Source organism: Dipodomys ordii, unplaced genomic scaffold (genome assembly GCF_000151885.1).
Source record: "Dipodomys ordii isolate 6190 unplaced genomic scaffold, Dord_2.0 Scaffold42, whole genome shotgun sequence".
Lineage (NCBI taxonomy): Eukaryota > Metazoa > Chordata > Mammalia > Rodentia > Heteromyidae > Dipodomys > Dipodomys ordii.
Genome location: NW_012267258.1, coordinates 9,829,702 through 9,851,295, shown reverse-complemented (window position 1 = coordinate 9,851,295; position 21,594 = coordinate 9,829,702). Strand labels below are relative to the sequence as shown.

The window sequence follows — 21,594 nt, the reverse complement described above, 5'->3', positions numbered from 1 at the left end:
GTGTAATCTCCTATAATGGGGCCTAGACAATCTACCCTTTCTAGAAAAGGGTCAATTTCCACTACATTATCACTTCTGGGTAAAGGGGAATATACAGAATATAGTGAGTTTGGAATTCAAACATAACAATGTCATGAAGAAGTGTATAGTGTCACATGATGGAATCTAGAGAAGGAGTTTCAAAAAAATAATGTTTTGATTATCTTTAAGCAGTTGTACAAAGGAATTGCCATTCAACAAAGCAGATTGTGAACACAAGCATCTTGGTCCATGTCATCCCTTTCATCATTCTCCCCCATCCTGCCAACCCCAGCCCTTCCCTCAATTTTCTTAATTTTGTAGGCTATGCATTGAATTTTATGACTGCATTCTCCTCCCTTCCTCTCTTCATTTGTCTACCTCCCCCTCCCCTTGATCCTATTTTCCCACTTTCAGGTATTCAATTCCTGGTGTTTATTTTGTTGGACTGTGAGTTAGCCTTTCTGAGGAATTACATCATTTGAGTTTTCCCCTGAACCTATCATATTTCAGTTAATACATTTGCATACATTTGGACACAACCCCAAAGTGTTTACTTATCTATTTACAAATTAGTTCTAGTTTCTACATATCAGGGAAAATGTGAATTCTTTGTCTTTCTAGGCTTAAGGCACTTCACTTAGCATGGGTTTTTGTTTCCAGGTCTAGAGAAGGAATTTTAGGCTGGAGAGCAGCTCTGTTTAAGTTGCAGTGGGAGCTCTGCTTCCTCTTGTAGCTCAGGATTACTTTAGCCATATTTATGGCTCCATCTTAGCATCTTAGCCTCTAAACTATGATCTGAGTGGCAAGAAGCCTTCAGCCATGTGAAGGGGTCAACCAGAGCAATTAACTTGAGGCTGGATGGAGTTGGCCATGTGTTGGGGATTGAGTACAGGCTGAGAATGGAAGGCCAAAGCAGCTGAGATGTGGGAACTATCTTGGAACCAGTTCATGGAGTTCTGTTGGATTTTCATCTAAGATTAGGGGGAACACATACCCCATTTTCTTCTGGATCTAGGAAGTATCCTCAGTAAGCTTTGGCAGTGATAGGGTTTATTCTGCACATCAGTTGGGGTTGATTAATATTGGCCGATCACCATCCTGAGTTAAGATAGATTCTCTAACTAGAACTTAGTAGATAAAATTGAAAGGACCTGTTTGCATACCCACCTGAGCATAACATTCCTGAATTTAGTGCTCTGGTAAAAGCAGAGGAAAAGGAAACACAAAACAGAACTTAAAAATGCAATCATTATCCAGGTGCTTGTGGCTCTTTTCTGTAATCCTACTCAGGAGGCTGAAATCTAAGGATCGCAGTTCACAACCAGCCTGGACAGAAAGTCCTTGAGATTCTTATCTCCCATTTAATCACCAAAAAGTCCAAAGTAGAGCTGTGACTCAAGTGGTAGAGCACTAATCTTGAGTGAAAAAACTAAGGGACAGCATCCAGGCTCTGAGTTCGAGTCCCAATACCAGAACACAAAAATAAAATGCGATGATCATTTCAAAACAAGCGGCATGTTATTGAAAATGGTGAGAAGACACAGGAAGTGTACGTTAATCCAATCAGCCAGAGAACTCCATGGTCTCAGCGTCCATATACCTGAGAGAAGGGAGGAAGAAACAGCTAAGAGCCGCCACTGTGGTGACAGCTTTTTGGTTTTGGACTTTTGCAGGAGCTGGTGGTGCTTTGCCACCTCCATCACCCCAGCTTAATATCTTTGCTGGCAGCTGGGATTCGTCCTCGAATGTTGGTGATGGAGTTGGCCTCCAGGGGCTCCTTAGATCGCCTGCTTCAGCAGGACAAAGCCAGCCTCACCCGAACTCTCCAGCACAGGATCGCCCTTCATGTGGCTGATGGCTTGAGGTAACGTGGTCCTGATGTTTGCAATGGCAACCTTACTCTCACGTGCTGAGAACACTGTTGATATTGAATTCTATTCAGAGTTTGTTGTAAATCACATCAGTAAAAACTATTTCCTCCATCAACGTGTGTAATTTAATAAATAATAGTAAGAAGACAAACCAGGCACTGATGGCTCACATCTAGCTAACTTAGGAGGCTGAGAAATGAAGATCTCGGTTCAAATCCAGCCTGAGTAGACAAATCTGAGTGACTGTTATCTCCAATTAACCAGCAAAAAGCTAAAAGTGGAGTCATTATTCAAGTTGTAGAGTACCAGCCTTGAGCAAAAAAAAGTGAGAGTACAAAGCCCTGCATTCAATTGTCAGAACTTCACACACACACACACACACACACACACACACACACACACACACACGACAGTGTAGCTGTCTAATCATGGCTGATTAGAATAGAATTTAAAGCCAGGAGTCCTGCTCTGGTATTCATGATCTTAACCTTCGGCTGACCTCCTCCCCTAAAATGTTGACCAGGCTTCCAAGTACCCAGGAAAGGATCAGTTAGACAGTCCCAATAAGGGAAGATGAGGCCAAACTTTGGAAGGGGACCCGAGTGATTTGCAGTGGGTTCTCCTGCCTCACAATGCATGTGTCTCAAAATCTGACTCAAGCCTGAAACATGATGCTAGATGGAGCCTTTGAAAAGCAGTGGGGTAGAGTTGAAAAGCTCTGGTATTAGGAAGCAATAGGACTCAGAGAACCGACAGCTTCACACACGTAGTAGCTGTCATTTTATCTTTCTGGTTCCCACTTGGTTTGTATGTCTGGAAATCAAACTTATTTTGTTGCCAGTACTGGGGCTTGAACTCAGGCCCTCGCTCTCTCTTGGCTTTTTATTTGCTCAAGGTTGGCACTTGACTGCGTGAGCCACAGCTCCACGTCTACCTCCTTGCTGGTCAATTGGCAATAAGAGTTCCTTGGATTTGTTTCCAGGGTGGGTTCATACTTCAATCCTCAGATTTTAGCCTTCTGAGTAGCTGGGATTACAGGGATCTAGCTCCATGACTAAAATGTAATGTGAAAAAAGTTACAAGGACTTTTGTAATTCATTGAAAACTTCCCAAGCTAAACTCTCGATATTCCAGCCTTAGGGCTCCCCATCTCCAGTCACCCACGGGTCTGGGCTTGGAGTCAGGCTTCGTGCTGTCTTATTCTCCCATGTCAGACCTGACCTGTATGAAAACCTTTTTAGTTTTGCCACTGAAATGTACCACCAAGCATTTACTTCGCGCAAGTTCCCTCACTCACACCGGAATCAAAGCTTATCATCCCTCATAGCTTCACTGGCTCCCCTGTGTTTTCTATTATCTTGTTGAAGAGTTTATACTTAAGCTAGGCACAAGTGGCTCATGCCTATAATCTTAGCCAAGTAGGAGGCTGAAATCTGAGGATCCTGGTTCAAAAGTCAGGCCCAGCAGATAAATCCAATAGATTCTTACCTTCAGTTAACCAGCCAAAAGCTGTAAGTACTGATGTGGCTCAAGTGGAAAAGTGCCAAACTTGAGTGACAGACCTAGGGGAAGTACCCAGGTTGTTCAATCCTAGTATACACACACACACACACACACACACACACACACACACACACACACACACACAAATAAACACGTGAAGATTGTACTTCACACAGCCAGAGTGATTTTTCTAACCTCGAATGGAATTAGGTCTTTTTCCTATCCTTAACCCTTCACATCCTGTTACAGTGGTCACTATGTATATCCCTAGGTTCCTGAATATTCCAGAGGCTTTATACTTGGACCTCAGCCAGGAATGTATGAGTCCCAGGTATCCACCCATCTCAATTTTCTTTCAGGTCTCTGATTATGTTTCTGATGACCCATGTCTCTCTAGCATGTGACTTTTGGTGTATGTGTGTGCACGCACACAGGCACACGCATGCACCAATACTAGGGCTTAAACTCAGGACCTAGAGCTTAGCTTATTCACTCAATGCGGGTGCTCTACCATTTGAGCTCCAGCCTAACTTCTGACTATTCGGTGGTTAATTGGACATTAGAGTCTCCGGGATTTTTCTGCTGGGGCTAGCTTCAAACCATGCTCCTCAGGTCTTTGCCTTCTGTGTTGCTAAGATTATGGGCCTGAGTCACCTGTGCCTGGCCAGTTGCTAAGTGCCATGCTAACCAGAACTTTATATTACCTATCACTTCAGCACCTGGGATAATGGTCTTCACAGAATAGGTGTGGGCAGGGAGGCAGAGGAGGTGAAGAGAAAGGAAGGAAAACAGAGACTGCACATGGGATCCATGGAGCGGAAGTGATTTACTCCTCTGCAAGGCTGTGAATAGGCCTTTCCTGCAGTATCTAGAATGTACATGGAATGAATGATAAGCAAAACAGAGACCCTATGATCCAGCAGTTCTACTTCTGGGCATTTACCCAAATGACCACAAACAAGGCCATAGTAAAGCTATATTCATTGCTACATTATTTACCATAGCTAAGATATGGAACTAACCCAGATGCCCCTCAGTAGATGAATGGATCAAGAAAATGTGAGATACACACACACACACACACACACACACACACACGAATGCTATGTTTCCATCAGAAAGAAAGACACTGCCCCATATGTAAGGAAAAATCATACTAAGTGAAGTAGGCCAGACCCAAAGAAACATAGGTCTCATGGTTTTCCTTATTTGTAATAATTAGTATACATCAAGGATAATCTTAGCAGATAAACAGAATAGCTCAATAGTTAGGTACATATGGCCATATAAGATGATGCTAAGTGAAATGAACTCCAAGACAGACATAGTTTTTCTTTGTTGTTGTTTTTAATGTACTACGTGATTTCTTTTTTCATTTGTGTTTTTCCCACTGATGATTTATCCCCTGTTGTCACTGTATTTAATTTTGGTACCCTGGGTACTGTATATATGTTTATCTAAATCAGGGAAGGGAAGGGGAACAAGAAAATGGTGAGACAAAGGACAAAGGGGAACCAATGCAACAGCAATACTCACAAGACAATATATTGGAATTGATCTAATCAGTACAAATTGGGGGGGGCTGGGAGGGAGGGAAAGTGGGAGAAAAACTGAGAGAGAGGGTGACAAATTGGACAAGAAATGTATTCACTACCTTACTTATGTAACTGTATCCCCTCTGTACATGACCTTGACAATAAAATTAAAATAATAAAAAAGAAAAACATAGACCCCCCCTCACAACCAAAGCCAAATCCAGAGGATATAGTTATTAGTAAGTTCTAGAGATTCTAATTGATTCATTGATTTAAATGAGTAGATTTCTCCTGGAAGGGTCCGGAAACTACCCAAAACAAATAAGTGATCAGGATGTAAGGATTTAAGGCGACATACCTATTTTTGAACACGAGGGGGAGCTTGTGGTCAGGCTCCTCTGTGTCACATCTAGCTCACTTTATTTGACAGACTGCAGGTCTTAGTTTTTTCCTAATTCTTCCATATAATACTGAGTGCTCAGTGATGTACTTGATGTACTTCTTTTAGAAAACAGTTTTAAAAATAACTTCATCCCTGAAACAATTTAATTCTAGTTCTCGGAAACCTGACGGTTATTTTATTTTATTATACCTGTATTGAGGCTTGAATTCCGGGCCTGAGCATTGTCCATGAGCTATTTTGCTCAAGGCTGGAGATCTACCACTTGAGCCCTACTTCCAGATTTTTGCTTATTAGTTGGAAGTAAGAGTCTCAAGGACCTTTCCTTTCTCAGACTAGCTTCCGACCACAGCTTCCTGAGTAGCTAGGATTTCAAGCGTGAGCCACTGGTGACTAGCTACATGTGGTTTTGCATCTGCTCTGCATAGAACTTAGTATTAGATACTGATGGGAGGTTGGGCTTAAGGTTGAAACTCAGTCTGGAGAGAGAATCAGCTCTTCTGTCTACCTCTGTGCTGTTCTCTTCCTGCTTCAGTGAAATACTGAGCACATGGCTCTTCTAGACTGTGACCTTCAAGAGCAGAGACACAAAGGTAGCAGTGCATCCCTTGGGGACTGGTCCTCACTAATGCTTACTAGTAACACATTAAAGGAATGAACTGTTTTATTTTTAGAGCAATTCTAATTTGGATAAGGAAGTTGACTTTCAATTATGAAGAGCTATTAAAAGCTGTTAAAGCTGGGCACCGAGTTCATCCTGGCTATTCAAGAGTCTGAGCTCTGCCGATCATAGTTCAAAGCCAGCCTGGAAAGGAAAGTTCATGAGACACTTGTGTCCAGTTAATCAGCAAAATGCCAGAAGTAGAGTTGTGGCTCAAGTGGTAGAGTGCCAGTTTTGAGTAAAAAAGCTAAAGGACAGTACCCTGAATTCAACCCCACATATTGGCAAAAAGAAACGGCTATTTAAAATGGGCTTTTTAAAGATTAAATTCTGTAGTTGAACAATATAACTAACCCTCCTTAAAGAATCTCTGTCTCCCTGCATTATTTCAAATTAAACTTAACTACAGTTTTTTTGTCAGTCTTTTGGAAGTATTCTGAAGGAGACTGTTCTATAAATACCCTGAGAGACGCATGCAGAAGGAAGGATTTGGATGCTGTTCAATGATACATGCATTGGCTTTAACTCTTTTATTCTTAATCTCTCAGCTTTTCTCTTCAGTTAGGTAAGAGTAGCTAATGGCTTTTCAGTAAAGCCTTTGGTAAATGTTTCTCTCAAGCTCATTACTTACTGTGAAGGTCAACTTTATTACCACATTTATTTTATTAGCCAAAAATATGTATATTGGAACGAATAGACCCAATGTCAACTATGTATACCAGAACAAATAGACCTAACTACATCCTGGAGAAAGACGCTTCTGTATTGGGTGATGTGATGAAATGCTGCAAGTTCTCTGGGCCTTTCTGCAGTGGAAAGTTCTGAGTATCACGGCCTCTGGTCTGAGTCCTTACAGCAGTGAGTGGTACTATGTGTACTATGGAGTAAATTTACTAGGGAGTAAATATGTATGGCTACCATCTACACCCAGACATCATCCCACAAGCAAAGGATGGAAATTTACCTCCACTGAGCCCTGTGAGGAAATTTTCTTTTAAGGTAGATCACAAATATAGCTGATATATTGACACCAATCTTTTAGACCCCAGGTACAAAGTCCTGGAGTCCCAGGACTTTCTACCAAACAAAGAGACATGGTGAAGGACAGAGAAAAATTTATTACTTGGCAACCAGGGGAAAATATCACTTTAGTGCATTTTCAACCATCTTCAGATTTATAGACCTCGGCTTCAGGTTAAATAGAGAGAAATGGGGCAGCAGATGAGAAAGGAATGCACAGATGTCATCACTTTATTGATGGAAGAGAAAAAGAGCAAGGTAGTCTCCCAAGTTTTTAGCTGATTCCTTGTGGTGTTGGTTTGGGGCTTGCACCCAGGCCTGGACTCTTTGAGTTCTTTTGCTCAAGGCTAGCACTCTACCACTGTTCAAGGCTTGCACTCTACCACCTTGAGCCACAGCACCACTTCTGATTTTCTGGTGGTTAATTGGAGATAAGAGTTTCATGGGGTTTCCTGCCTGGGTTGGCTTTGAACTGCAATCCTCAGCCCTCAGCATCCTGAGTAGCTAGGATTATAGGCATGAGCCATTGATGCCTAGCTCTAGTTATTTTTAAGTAAATCCAAACTAAGCCAGGTGCTGGTGGCTCACACCTAAAATCCTACCTGGAGTGGTTATATCCTAAAGCTTCAACAACTCACACATGAAGCCCTATCCATTTTTTTTTCAAAGCATAATTGGGCTTTGCAGTATTTGAACTGGATGTTTTGACCTCCTTGAACAGTATTTCTCAATGTGCAAGATCAAAGTACGAAATTATTTGTTGTTTTGTAAAAAGACCATCATATTACAATTGACTTACATACTAATAAGCTTTCCTGTGCATTTTCTGTAGATACCTGCACTCGGCCATGATTATATACCGAGACTTGAAGCCCCATAATGTGCTGCTTTTTACCCTGTATCCCAATGCGGCCATCATTGCAAAGATTGCTGACTATGGGATCGCTCAGTACTGCTGCAGAATGGGAATCAAGACGTCAGAGGGAACACCGGGTAGGAGAGACATTTCCTTGCAGCTTCTCTCTTCAACCAGTGTCTTCAGATGTGACTTACATTGTGAAGAGATAGTTATTGTTTTAGTAATGGTGACCATCACATTGAGTTCTTTTGTGTACGTACCAGTACTGGGGCTTGAACTAAGGGCCTAGGCACTGTCCTTTCACTCAAGGCTGGTACTACCATTTGAGCCATACCTTCACTTCCAGCTTTCTGGTAGTTAACTGCAGATTAAGAATCTCATGGACTTTCCTGTTTAGTCTGACTTTGAACTAAGAGCTTCAGATTTCAGCCTCCAGAGTAGCTAGAGTTACCGGTGTGAGCTACCTGTACCTGGCTTAACTTCTGACTAGTAAGAAACAGTCACACAGCCAGTGTTCTCTATGAACTGTTTTTCAGATTTCAGTTTGAGCTGAGAAGAGAAATCAAGATTGACATCTGAGGGGTACAGGAATGGAGGGAGGAAAAGTGAGCCAATGCAATTGCAGTATTCAATATACACTATGTGAAAAATGACTTACACAACGTATGGGCGGGGATGGGATGGGGAAAATGGGGAAAAGCAAAGGAAGGGGTAACGTTGTCCAAAAAGCATTATACTCATTAGCTAATTATGGAACCATAACCTCTTTGTTCAGCTCCTTTAATATAATAATAAAAATACAATAAAAGCAGTACCCCCCCTCGAGACACAGTAGCTAAAAACAAGAAAAACCCAAATAAATGAACAAATTAAAAAAAAGTTGTCATCCATCTATTCATACCTCTAAGGAAGCTAAACATTTATTTGTAAATAAAGTTACAATGGCTTGATGTCATCTTCATGTTACAATTCTATGTGTAAGATGGAAGAAAATATACTAGAGAATATCTCACTGTATAAAACAATTCTGATTTATTCTCTTCGCTGCCAACTTATATGCCTACATAAGCAAATGGCCCCAGGTACCCCAGATTCCAGTGCCTGGTTTTATTTTTGCTCCAAATACATATTTTCCCTTTTGTCTTAAATAGATGTATCTTGGAAGCAAAACATTTCTCATAAACACTTCAGAATAAATCCTCTGGCTAGGAGTATCTCTGGATTGTTTGATATGAACAAAAAATAATTACTATTTCTTGGACACTTTCTGTGTGCCAAGCTCCATACTGGGAGCATTAGAGACAAAATCTTTTCTCTCTCCATGCCATGTCTGAGAGTTGATTAGTATTTTCTCATTTGTAAAATGAAAACATGAAGTTTAGTAAGGTTATGGCTAACATAATTAACATAATAACTGAATCTAAATGAAAACTGAATCCAGAAGTATTTCCTATAGTCTCTCCTGTAGGTCATATGTAACTCTGATATGTCCTTGAAGAGATTTTTATTTATCCAACTTAAGTACAAAAATATCAAAAGAAATAAGAGCTATCTTATAGGAACTACTACCATCTATGGGGATAAATTCCATAGGCCTCCTACACTTCCACCTAGGAAAAAGTGGACTCAAAGCTCTGATCTTCTCTTGAAGGCCTGCTCACTACTATCAGGTGATGTTCAGTTGGGCTGGACCACTCAGCTGGGTCTTGATATTTTATCCCCTGGCATTTCCCAGCCTAGAATCTGTGTTTACCAGGTGAACAATTTTCTGTCGGCTTAGGGGGACAGTAGATCTCTGTAGTTATGACCTGTGTGCTTCTAGATTAGAACTCTATTTGTCCCCTTAGTGGGCCAGGTCAGCTAAGATCCAGCCTGCGTGTTTTTTGTGTTTGCTGGTCCTGGGGCTTGAACTCGGGGTCTCAGCCTGTTTCTTTTTTTTTGAGTCTTTTTTTTTGTCGGTCATGGGGCTTGAACTCTGGGCCTGGGCGCTGTCCCTCAGCTCTTCAGCTCAAGGCGAGCGCTCTACCACTTGAGCTACAGCGCCACTTCCGGTTTTCTGGTGGTTTATTGGAGATAGGAGTCTCACGGTCTCTCCTGCCCGGGCTGGCTTTGAACCGCGATCCTCAGATCTCAGCCTCCTGAGTAGCTAGGATTACAGGCGTGAGCCACCAGCGCCCGGCTCAGACTGTTTCTTAACTAGTCAGAAGTTGAGCCAGGTGCAGGTGGCTCACACCTGTAATCCTCGCTGCTCAGGAGGCTGAAGTCTGGATAGCACTCTACCACTTGAGCCACAGCTCCACTTCCAGCTTTTTTTTTTTTTTTTGCCTGGTTAAATGGAGATGAGAGTGTCAGGAAGCCAGGTCCCAGTGGCTCTTAGTTGTAATCCTAGCTACTCATGGGATCTAAGGATCGCCATTCAAAGCCAGCTGGGGCTGGAAAGTCCGTGAGACTTATCTCCAATTAACCACCAGAAAACCAGAAGTGGCGTGGTGGCTCAAAGTGGAAGAGCACTAGCTTTGATCAAAAAAGATAAGAGACAGGGCCTGAATTAAAGCCCCATGACTGACAAAAACAAAAATCAAGGACTTCCCTGTCTGGTGCTGGCTTTTTGTTCCTGATTCCTTATAATCTCCAATATCAACTTTAAGTTGCACAAATATAGAGATCAAGACAAATCTCTAATGTTCATTTCTTCCCAGGTTGCTTAAAACAGTGTGTGTGTGTGTGTGTGTGTGTGTGTGTGTGTGTGTGTGTGTGTGTGTGTTTTGCTCAAGGCTAGTGTTCTACTACATGAGCCACACCTTCAATTCCCTATGCTGGCATCAAACCTTGATACTCAGATCTCAGTCTCCTGAGTTGCTAGGATTACAGGCATGAACCCCTGAGGCCTAGCTCTATTATTGCTATCTTTATTCTTAAAACACTTTAGCGTTCTCAGTCCTGTAATGTCGCAATTTTTGTAAAACAAACTACCTGTCACTACCATAACAATGATGATCACCCAACTTTTTCTTCCTTAAAGCAATTCTTTCTGGGTAAACAGCCCCTATCCATAGGACCTCTTGTCTTTGGGTCTTTTTCCTTTTACTGGATGTTCCTGTAATGGACGTTCCTTTTTTTTCCTCAGTCTCCTATGGAAACTTCTACAGAGACAAAAGTCCATGTATTCATTAGACTCTTTTCTGTGCCCTTTACCCACCTCTTTGCTGTGGTGCCTTCTCTACTTTGCTAGGCAAGCCTGTGAGCTTGGGTAAACTAAGGTCTCTGAGAGAGGACGGCGATGGTTACATGATCAAAGAGTCAGGCTGTGCTTCCTGAACCCTTTGCCTAGGTTGATTAGCTTACCCAATCCTCCTGACTTGCTGAGGTAGATCTGAGGTTGACAATTCCTTGTCTGTGGACAGAGAACTAGAGAATGTTAGAGATGCCTACAGGGTAGTACAAGAAGCAAAACTAAGCAGCCTAAAAGCAAATCTCCCAGACCAGTACCACCACAGCCAGGGATCCAAAGGCAGAAACAATTCAGTTACTCCCCAGGGCCACTCTGTAGTTGGATGCCCTTCTATTGTCCAGGGGTAAATATGGATGAAGGAGTTCCATTTTAAGTGGTTTGGAGAGTTTCAACCTGAACTCAACAGGATGATTTCAACAGGAAATGCATTTGTAACAATGGATCCTCGTCATTCCAGTCCTGTGAGAGTTGTGTGGTTAACTCAAGTTGACTAGTGGTGTCAACTCTGTGGACATCTATGCAAATGCAGCTATCTTTGGGTAAATACAGTGTTATCCTTGCCAGGCCCTGGTGCCTCAAGCCTGTAATTCTACTTACTCAGAAGGCTGAGATCTGAGGATTGTTGTTCAAAGCCAAGGCAGGGCAGGAAAGTCCATGAGACTCATTTCCAATTAAGCAGCTAAAAACCAGAAGCAAAAGTGTGGCTCAGGTGGTAGTCTTGAGTGAAAAATCTGAAGGACAGCACCTAGACCTTGAATTCAAGTCCCAGTGTCAGCATACACACATATAAAATTTTGAGCTAAACATTATCTATTCTTGCACTGGACTGTATTCATACTTCTTGGAAAGAACAAAAGAAATGAAACAGGTGTTTCTATACCAGTTTATATCTTCTCAAATTTAACTCATAAATTTCTCATTCTCTTGACTTGTTTATCTTTCTATATTTATTTCTTGTTTGTTAAAATATAGGTGGCTTTGAAAAAAATTCTAAGATATTTTAATCTAAAACTTATTATTGGAAAAACTTCCCAAATATTTTAACTTTGTAATTGTTATGACATTTCTGCAAAGAAATGCTATCCTTCCTTTCTCTCCATTTATTCATGCATTTGACAATAATTTATTAAACAAAGTACTAAACAGACTCTATCACTTAATACTATGAGGCACTAATGAGCAAATTTCTAATGGAGTCATGCATAGGAACTTCAGTAAATGACTTTAAGAAATCATTTAAAGGGTATCATAATTTACGTATTTTCTGAATGTATGAATAACATTATCTTCCCACACTCTAAACAAAATTCTGGAAGCAAGAAGCAAGAAGGTTAAAAGCATTTCCATATTGAAGTAAATAATGCTTTCTGTATATTTACCATCATCTTTCTTATTGCCTTCTGAATCAAATGTGAAAAAAAATCCAAACCTGGAGGGTAACTCCCGTTTGTCATTGATGCCAGAGGGGTGAAAACTATTATAAATGGAGATGTGCAGTGGATGAGAATTTAGAAATTAGACTAATTGACCTCTTGAGCTTCTTCCTCTATGACCCTATGATTTCAAATTCTAATAGCGAATTTATCAAGGAAAGAAAGACACTGAGTAGTTTAGTAGTCTTTGAATAGTACGTTGTATAATAAATACCCAATTAGTGTGCTGAATGAATAATAAATGATTGAATGAGACTTAAATCAGCCTCTAAAATCCCTTTTTAAATTCTAAGAAGGTAAGCATAAAGACTGTTAATGAACTAGCTAATGGGCAGGTAGCTCTTGGTTTTTAAGTACCCTTGACTCTGATAGTATCTCTGGTTTTAGGAAGACAACCAGAATAGTTCTGAAAGATATATACCATTGGTAAAAGAAAAAGTCTCTTCCATCTGTGGTTATGTGCCACAGATGATATGTTCTGGATAATAGTTATGAACTGCTGTAGCAATAGAAATGACAGCCATTGAGATGTGTTTGTATCATGTCACTGGCAGACCTGCTTGGGACTCTCTTTAGAATTCATTGGTTTAGGTTTTTGAGAAAGGTGTGATGGTTATATAGGTGAGTGAGTCAGCTTTCATTGCTGTGGCAAAATTTCTGAGAAAATCCATTTAGAAGGACGCAAGGTTTATTTTTGTTTCATGTTTTCAGAAATGTTCATCCATGGTCAACTGTTTCCATTGGTTTGCACTTGAAGTGAGGCAGAGTAGCATGGTGGGAAGCATGTGGATGAAGAGGAGACTGCTCAGTTCCTAGCAGCCAGGAAGGAAGGGGCAGAGGAAGAGGGTGGGGAGGGGAGGGGGAGAGAAGATGTTCTAGGGAACATCTTCAGTGACTTTTACATCTAGGCCCTTCTGAACACTGCTATACATGATCCCTTGGGATACAAGCTATACTCAAACCATAACAAAAGAAAAAAAGTGAGGGAAGGGGTAACAAGTTTGACAAGAAATGTACTTATTACCTTACTTGTGTAACTAACCCTTCTGTACAGCATCTTGACAATGAAAAAAAAAAGAAAAAAAAAGTCCTGATTCAATGGAAATGCATAATATATTTAGAAATAAAATACTGTATCAGTAGCTTAATATAATAAGTAATAGATAGCACTATTAAATGAATGTATTCCATATTATCTTTGTACACACACACACACACACACACATCAGCCTATCATCTAGACCAATCTGTCTGTCTGTCTAGCTGCCTATCACCTCATCTATCCTATCTGTCGATTGATCATCTATTAATCTATCATCTATCTTCTATGTCTCAATCTTTATTTATCCACCTTCCAGGATTATATCTGTCTATCTGTCTCTTGAGTGGTGTTGGGATGTTAATAATTAGTACGATGGAGACTATCATATTCAAATTTGTCATCTCCATCCTTTTGACATTTCTCCTCAACCAAGAGGACTGCCTGACTTCACCTTTGGCTGGTAGACTCTGGTTAAATAAACCTGTGTCTCAGTTTAGTCATTTGTTCCTTACAGGCCATGAACTCATATACTGTTGAATTCTCCTAGCTACAAATTTAAATTACTAGAAGTATTGGATTTTTTTGATTGTAAAACAAAACTTGTAAATACAAAAATTGATATAAATCATCATCACCTTTGGGTATATTTCTCTTTAGTATTCAACTATATAAGATTCATATCAACTTTTTCATTTGAAAAATAAAGCCTAGAGAAAACTGAAAAGAACAGAGAACAGCAATGTAGCCTATATACAGTACAGCTAGACTCATCAAGTATGAACTATTTGTTCTACTCTCTTCGAATATGAATATGGACCACCTTTGAAATTTAGCTACAGTCATTGTGTTTTGACTTAACTCAATATATCCACATGTATTTTCTTAAAAAAGATTTTAGTTTGTGCAGTATTGGTGACATCACAGGAAAATTAACTCAGTTGATTTTTTTCTACAAATAATTAATTCTACGTGGAATTAAATCCTATATTTTCATTTTATTTATATTATAGCTTGACATCTGATAAATGATGTTTAATTTACTGCATCAAATATATTATTGAGTCATTTTTCTTTGATGTTTAGAGTTCTTTAGATTGTTAGCGATTGTTAACTTTATCAATAATGTTGAAATTATTCATTTTTCTCCTGAGGAATTTAAATTATCTCTTGTTTTCAATTATCTCTTGTTTTGGATTATCTCTTATTTTAGTTCCTTCTAAAAGAATATTAGGGATATGCCTTAAAGAGTAGACTTTGATTTTTTTTGCTAATTAATTAATTAATATATTTTGTGGTGCTGGAAATTGGTGGTACAGTGCTAGGTAAGTACTCACCACCAAGCTCCTTCTATTAATTGTGGTTTTTGTTTCAATTTTTTTGTTGGGTGGAATGGAGCCCTAAATTCTGGACATAGCTAAGGCACTGGAATTTTAGTTGAGTTAGAGTGACTTGAAATGAGCTTTAGAAATCTCCATCCTTTTATGTTTTTAATGCCCTGTACTGGTAATAGTTATTATTTAGGAATAAGAAAATTGTGCCAGGTGTCAATGGCTCGCGCCTGTAATCCTAGCTGTTCAGGAGACTGAGATCCGAGGATCACAGTTCAAAGCCAGCCTGTGCAGGAAAGTCTGTGAAACTTCTATTTCCAATTAAACATCAAAAAGTTGGAAATGGAGCTGCAGCTCAAGTGGTAGAGCACTAGCCTTGAGCAAAAATGTTCAGGGACAGTACCTAGACTCTGAGTTCAAGCCCCAGGGCCAGCATAAAGAAAGACAAATAGGAAATTATACACCATTTTTCCTGTAAAGCTTCATTTCTTTAATTATGAATTTGTACTCAATAATTTATCACTGGATGTTTATCCTTACTTCAGACTAAAGACTGAAAGACATAATTAACCTTAACGATTGACCTTGGCTTGAGATGTCCTCATGCAAAGTGATTAGCTGACTTGGCAAAGGTGTTTCCTTAGAGAGATGACAGGGTCTCCACTTGAACTATATCTCCTGATTTCCTTCTATAACACAGATCCTGAGTATCTGTCTCCTTGGATGTACAGGCCTGGTCTTGTCCATACTGATCGCTGTATATGCTTCCTTTCAGGATTTCGAGCACCTGAAGTTGCTAGAGGAAATGTCATTTATAACCAGCAGGCTGATGTTTACTCCTTTGGCCTGTTACTCTATGACATTTTGACAGCTGGAGGTAGAATAGTAGAAGGTTTGAAGTTTCCAAATGAGTTTGATGAATTAGCCCTGCAAGGAAAATTACCTGGTAAGTTTTGTTTTATCTGTGCATATATGCAGGAATGGAAGCTTGATTTCTAATAATATTTATACATGAATATTCAAGAATTGGTAAATAAATATTTGATGAGTTAAAACCTCATTTGGAATAGTTGTCACAGGCTCTCAGGAAATTGTAGGACTTTGTCCTACAACACTTGACCATTACTTTACTTGCCAAAGTAGCATTTAAAATTTATTGTCTGCTTTCTCTCGCATTTAAGAAGTACTTTTCAGTACTCCTCTCCTCCCTCTCTCTCTCTCTCCCTCCATTCCCCCTTCCCTCTCTGTCTTCCTCTCACTTCCCCTCTTGTTTTCCCTCTCCTTTTCATCTCTTTGTGCTCATCCTGAGGCTTGAACTCAGGGCCTTATGCTATCGCTATCGGTTGGCATTACTTGCTCAAGCATGGAACTCTCACTCGAACCACACCTCCACCTATAGTTTTTTTGCTGGTTAACTGGAGGGAAGCATCGCATGGACTTTTCTGCCCAGACTGGCTTCAACTACAGTCCTCAGATCTCAGCTTCCCTAGTAGCTGGAATTACAGGTGTAAGCAACCAGTGCTGGACTCACCTGCTTCTTTTGAATATTTTCATAGAAGTATGAGTATTGTTTCAGCAAGAGTATTATATCTATTTTAATTGTAAAAATGGAATGGAATTCCTTTATTTTGCTGAGTTCATATTTATGTTTCTTTTATATATGACAAGTCATCTTTTCGTTGTCTCTAGTGGAGATCAAGTTATCGAAATCAATTTTGTGATAGGTACATTTACAATTAATATAAATTACAAGAGATCAAGGTTTTTTGTGTAGTGTCTGGACTTCTAGTAAACCTTGAAAGGAAGTAAAATAACTTTTAATTTATTTAGCATACTACCATGATGTTTTTAATGTTTTAGATCCAGTCAAAGAATATGGGTGCACCCCATGGCCTATGGTTGAGAAGCTAATTAAAAAATGTTTGAAAGAAAACCCTCAGGAAAGGCCTACTTCTGCCCAGGTATTCTTTTTTTTTGCCTAGGTATTCTTATGATCAATCTGTTAATATATTGTACAGAACATCCTATATAGTATATACATGTGGTATATATATATATATGTATTAGAATATATATTCTAATACATAAATAAACATATACCCACACAGAATGCAGAATGTTTATAAGACAAAACTAACATCCTGGTACACAAACAAAAATTAGACAATACCCTAGAAATGTTTGTATATCTTTCTGTGATTACTATTAATATATATGATTCATCAGTAAAATGCTTGTCCATAGTTTAGTGCATTTGTATGTGTGTGTGTCTGTGCCTGTGTCTGTGTCTGTGTCTTTGTTGATGTGTGTTTGTGCCAGGGCCTGAATGCTGTCCCTGAGCTTTTTTTTTTTTTTTTGCTCTAGGACAGCATTGTACCACTTAAGCCCCAGTTCCACTTCTGGTTGAGTAGTTTATTGTAGATAAGCGTCTCATTACCCTTTCATGCCCAGATTGGCTTCACACTACAATTCTCACATCTCAGCCTCCTGAATAGGTAGGATTATAGGCATGAGTCTACAGTGCCTAGCCTAATGCATTTTTTATTGGGTTATTTGCTTTTAAATTACAGGAGAAAATGATATTTCAATGATATACGAATCTTTCTTGGTTATATATGTTAAAATTTTCTGAGGTTGTATGTCTTGTCTTTAAAAAAAACTTCCCTATGGTACTAGCGGTATGGATCATGTGATAGAGCACCTGTCTAGTAAGTAAGCATTCAAGGCAGGCACACTTGGCTCATACCTGTAATCCTAGCTACTCAGGAGGCTAAGATCTGAGGATCATGGTTTGAAACCAACCCAGGCAAGAAAGTCTATGAGACTCTCATCTACAATTAACCAAAAAAATGCCAGATGTGGAGCTGTGGTTCAAGTGGTAAAGTGCTAGTCTTGAGCAAAAAGGCGAATGGACATCTTTGAGGTTCTGAGTTCAAGCACTAGTAGTAGCACAATATGTAAAAACAAAACAAAACAAAAAAAGAACAAGAAACAAACATTTACCTATTCACTTTGGGGTACTTTTTAATAAACAGTATTTTAAACAAATAACCATTTACCCATTCATGTGGGGGTACTATTTTATGAATAGAGTTTTAAGATTTTAATATGAACACATTTAACCATTACCTTTCAGGGCTTATTTTAAGAAGTCATTTTCATGAATTCACAAAAAAATACTTTGTTTCTTCAAAAATTAAACAATTTTGCTTTTAATTTACATTTTAATCCATCTAGAATTGATATATATGTTGGGTCCAGTCGTGGGGCCTGAACTCTGGGCCTGGGCACTGTCCCTCAGCTCTTCAGCTCAAGGCTAGTGCTCTACCACTTGAGCCACAGCGCCACTTCCGGCTTTTTTCTTTTTGCTTATGTGGTGCTGGGGAATCGAAACCAGGGCCTCAGGCATGCAAGGCAAGCGCTCTACCACTGAGCCATCTTCCCAGCTTCTAGAATTGATATTTTTTTTTATCTGGGTTCAATTTCCCATTTCCCTGTGGAAAAAAACTGATTTTTCCAGCTTCCCTTACTTATTCATTCCTGTTCTTCTACCCATTGGCCAGATGTACCCAATTATAAGAGATAGCTATTTCCACACACACACACACACACACACACACACACATTCCCTTACACTGGACAGCTTTTTGTAGCTTTCGTAGTAATGCACTCTCCTTGCTTGTTTTTCTCATGGTGGAAAGTATTGGCTATTCTTGAGCTTAATTCTACATAAAACTTACTTACGCTTGCATTTAAATCTTAGGATGAACACATTATGCTTTGGATTTGATTTATACCAAATCTATGGACAATTATGATATTAAGTCTAACTATTCTTTTTTTTCTTGTAGTTTATTTTCAGTTTTTTTGTGCCAGTACTGGGCTTTGAACTCAGTTTCCTTCATACTCTGCCTTAGATTTTTTCACTCAAGTCTGACACTCTACTGCTTAAGCCACATGTCCCCTTTCAGTTTTTTCCACTCATTTTAACTGGAGATAAGAATCTCATAAACTTTTCTGCCCAGGCTGGGTTTGAATTTCTGTCTTCTGGTCTAAGCCTCCTGAGTAGTAGTTTTATATTTGACCTTTTTAAAGAAGAAGTGTGGACACTTGACAAGTGATGTTTTATCTTTCAACTTTCTTAGGTCTTTGACATTCTGAATTCAGCTGAGTTAATCTGTCTGATGAAGCACATTTCCATACCGGAAAACATTATAGCTGAATGCATGGTTGCTACAAATTCGAATGGCAAGAATGTGAGCATTTGGTTAGGCTGTGGGCACAGTGACAAAGGCCAGCTCTCCTTTCTTGACTTAAACACAGAAGAACACATTACTGAGGTAAGTTGGAACACTCTTTACATTAGAATATCTTTAAGTGTATCTAAAATTGCTCTGGAAGAAATCAAGTAAGAGCCAATTTAGATGTGTTATTAAATTGACTTTCCATTAGAACAAAAGTATTCATATGAAATTAGTCTTTGTTTGGTTTTCAAACACAAATAAATAAATAATTAAAGGTATATATGTACCTTAACTCAGTGTCCAAAAACAGAGCCCAAGATAATCCCATGCAAATGATTTAAAAAGCAAGAAGATTGGAAGGAATTAAAGAAGGCAGAAGGTAGAGAAGAAAAGCATAGCAGAAATGGATACTGAGGAAGTTGACTCTTGTCTCTGCCCACAAGGAGATCTGCTGTGTGAACAGAACCACAGAATGTTACCACCAGCAGACCAAGCGACCTGTCTCTCAAACTAACATGTCAGTCATTGGCTGCCATTGGCCTGGAGGCGGGAAGTGCACCCTCAGCTCTGGGAATTCTCTGGGCAAAGTAGTCCAGAGCTGTTAGTAGCTAACCCTCACAGGAGGTGGGAGACAGATACAGCTGAAGAATCTGGAAGTGACTTCTACCAGATTGGTCAATAAATTTCACTGAAAAATAGACACATCTCTACACTTAGAAAGCAACCCACTAGTGGGGCACCAGTGGTTCACTTATACTTAGGAGGCTGAGATGTGAGAATTGTGGTTCAAAGCCAGCCTGAGCAGAAAAGTTCCTGTGAGACTTTTATCTCCAATTAATTACTCAAAACCCAGAAATGGAGCTGTGGCTCAAAGTGGTAGAGTGCTAGCCTTGAGCAAAAGATCTCAGGGACAGTGCCTAGGCCCTGAGTTCAAACCCCACAACTACCACCAACAAAAAAGCAATCTACCATTTTGATTTTTGCCTTCAAATAAAAATGTTGTGCCTAAACTTAAGCTTAAGGCTAAACCATATCTTCTGTGGTTTCTATGCAATATGACTTGATTAGGCTTTATTCAGTTATTTTTATAATTTTTAATTTTAGTTAAAATTAGTCCAAAATTAGTCTACTTATTTATTTAAACTCAAGACCTGGGCACTGTCCCTTAGCTTTATATTCTTAAGGCTGGTACTGTACATTTGAGCCCACAGGTTCACTTCTGGCTTTTTGGTGGTTAATTGGAGATGAGTCTCACAGACTTTTTTCCGGGTCTGACTTTGAACTTGATCCTCAGTTGTCAGCTGTCTGAGTAGGTAGGATTACACATGTGATCCATTCGTACCCAGCTAATTTTGTCCATTAAAAAGGGTTTAAATGTACATATATATATATATATATATATGTATATACACATATATATGTGTGTGTGTATATATATAGATGTATATATACTTTTTTTTTGCAGTCCTGGGTTTTGAACTCAGGGCCTTAAGTTTACTAGAGTAGGTATTTTACTACTTGAGCCATACCCCTAGCCCTTTTTGTTGTTATTTTTAAGGAGTTGTACAAAGAGCTTACAATTTCATAAGCCAGGTAATCAGTACAGTGCTTCCTGGGCAATGTCAACTCTTCCTTATTTTCCCCCCTTATTTTTTCCCCTCTCATTCTTACTCTCAAGTTAGATCATTCATTTTTTTCATAGTGCATATCAGATATAACGACTACATTTGCTCACCTGTTTCAGATACCTTCTAGATAGGAAAGCCTTATTTGCCAGGCAACTTGTATATTATTGAAAATTCCAACAAATTGGCATTGTTTTCAAAAGTAAACGTGCAAATGTAATAAGAGTGATGTTAATTGATAATTCTATCTGAATTAAATTCTAGCAAATGAAATGAAAACCAAGCTTGTTAAATTGTATTTTCTTTTCTCAAGCAGGAAGTTACCGACAGTAGAATATTGTGCTTGGCCTTTGTGCATCTCCCTGCTGAAAAGGAGAGCTGGATCGTGTCAGGGACTCAGTCTGGTCTTCTCCTGGTCATTGATGCTGAAGACCGGACCAAAAGACATTCACTGGAAAAGATGACTGATTCCATTACTTGTTTGTATTGTAATTGCTTTTCCAAGCAGAGGTATGCCTGTCAGGTGGGGGAAAATCATAGACCTTTGAGATGATTTAATGGTGTGCAAAATGGTTGCTAAAGCTACAGAAAAGGCTTCTTTTTTTTAAGACACTTCTCACTGGCTTACCTTTTTGAGGGAATTGGGAGAGGCCATTTTGATGTTTGTTTTTTTTTCTATATCTAGATTTAGCTGAAGCAATCATAAAACTAGTCAACTATTTATTTGGGCTATCACCTCATCCAGGGCTCTATCAGTTCTTCCTTTCAGTGTACCTTGGTAGGGCTTCTTTGTATTCATTCTTTAAAATGTGTGTGTGTG

At 39.3% G+C, this 21,594-nt stretch overlaps 1 protein-coding gene across 3 annotated transcripts in view; it reads left to right on the top strand.

Moving 5' to 3' along the window:
• Nucleotides 1–21,594, top strand: part of Lrrk2 (leucine-rich repeat kinase 2) — a 126,093-nt gene that overhangs the window by 90,884 nt on the left and 13,615 nt on the right. For 2 of the 3 annotated variants that reach the window (XM_013018814.1, XM_013018812.1), the window contains exons 40-45: nucleotides 1,695–1,885; nucleotides 7,844–8,004; nucleotides 15,681–15,851; nucleotides 16,766–16,866; nucleotides 19,051–19,245; nucleotides 21,088–21,284. In XM_013018814.1, the coding sequence (XP_012874268.1) occupies nucleotides 1,695–1,885; nucleotides 7,844–8,004; nucleotides 15,681–15,851; nucleotides 16,766–16,866; nucleotides 19,051–19,245; nucleotides 21,088–21,284 (1,016 nt within the window). The remainder of the gene's footprint in view (nucleotides 1–1,694; nucleotides 1,886–7,843; nucleotides 8,005–15,680; nucleotides 15,852–16,765; nucleotides 16,867–19,050; nucleotides 19,246–21,087; nucleotides 21,285–21,594) is intronic. The other variant, XM_013018813.1, reaches the window with a different exon arrangement.